Genomic DNA, 233 nt, shown 5'->3' on the forward strand with positions numbered 1-233 from the left:
TATGCCTATGAGCCCCTGCGTTTGCCCCCGTGGAGGACCTGGGTGAGGCGAGGATCATGAAGAGGTGCTGCATGCTGCGGGTGCAGAGCTGGCCCAGCAGAGCCCGCGTGGTGGCCAGGAGGGAGCTCACACGGGCGCTGGTTTGGCCTTGGAGCACAGCAGGGGCCAGTTGGAACTGGGTCATGGCCACAATGTCGGCCTCTTCCTCCATCTCCTCCAGGCGCTGGGACCAG

At 65.2% G+C, this 233-nt stretch overlaps 1 protein-coding gene across 1 annotated transcript in view; it reads right to left on the reverse strand.

Annotated features, from left to right (window-relative positions):
- CDK5RAP3 (CDK5 regulatory subunit associated protein 3) overlaps nt 1–233 on the reverse strand; it is a gene marked incomplete at both ends in the record, with an annotated part of 1,499 nt that overhangs the window by 351 nt on the left and 915 nt on the right. The window contains 1 exon segment of the mRNA XM_010024583.1: nt 26–231. Within this exon segment, the coding sequence (XP_010022885.1) occupies nt 26–231 (206 nt within the window).

This window comes from Nestor notabilis, unplaced genomic scaffold (genome assembly GCF_000696875.1).
Source record: "Nestor notabilis isolate BGI_N333 unplaced genomic scaffold, ASM69687v1 scaffold26501, whole genome shotgun sequence".
NCBI lineage: Eukaryota > Metazoa > Chordata > Aves > Psittaciformes > Psittacidae > Nestor > Nestor notabilis.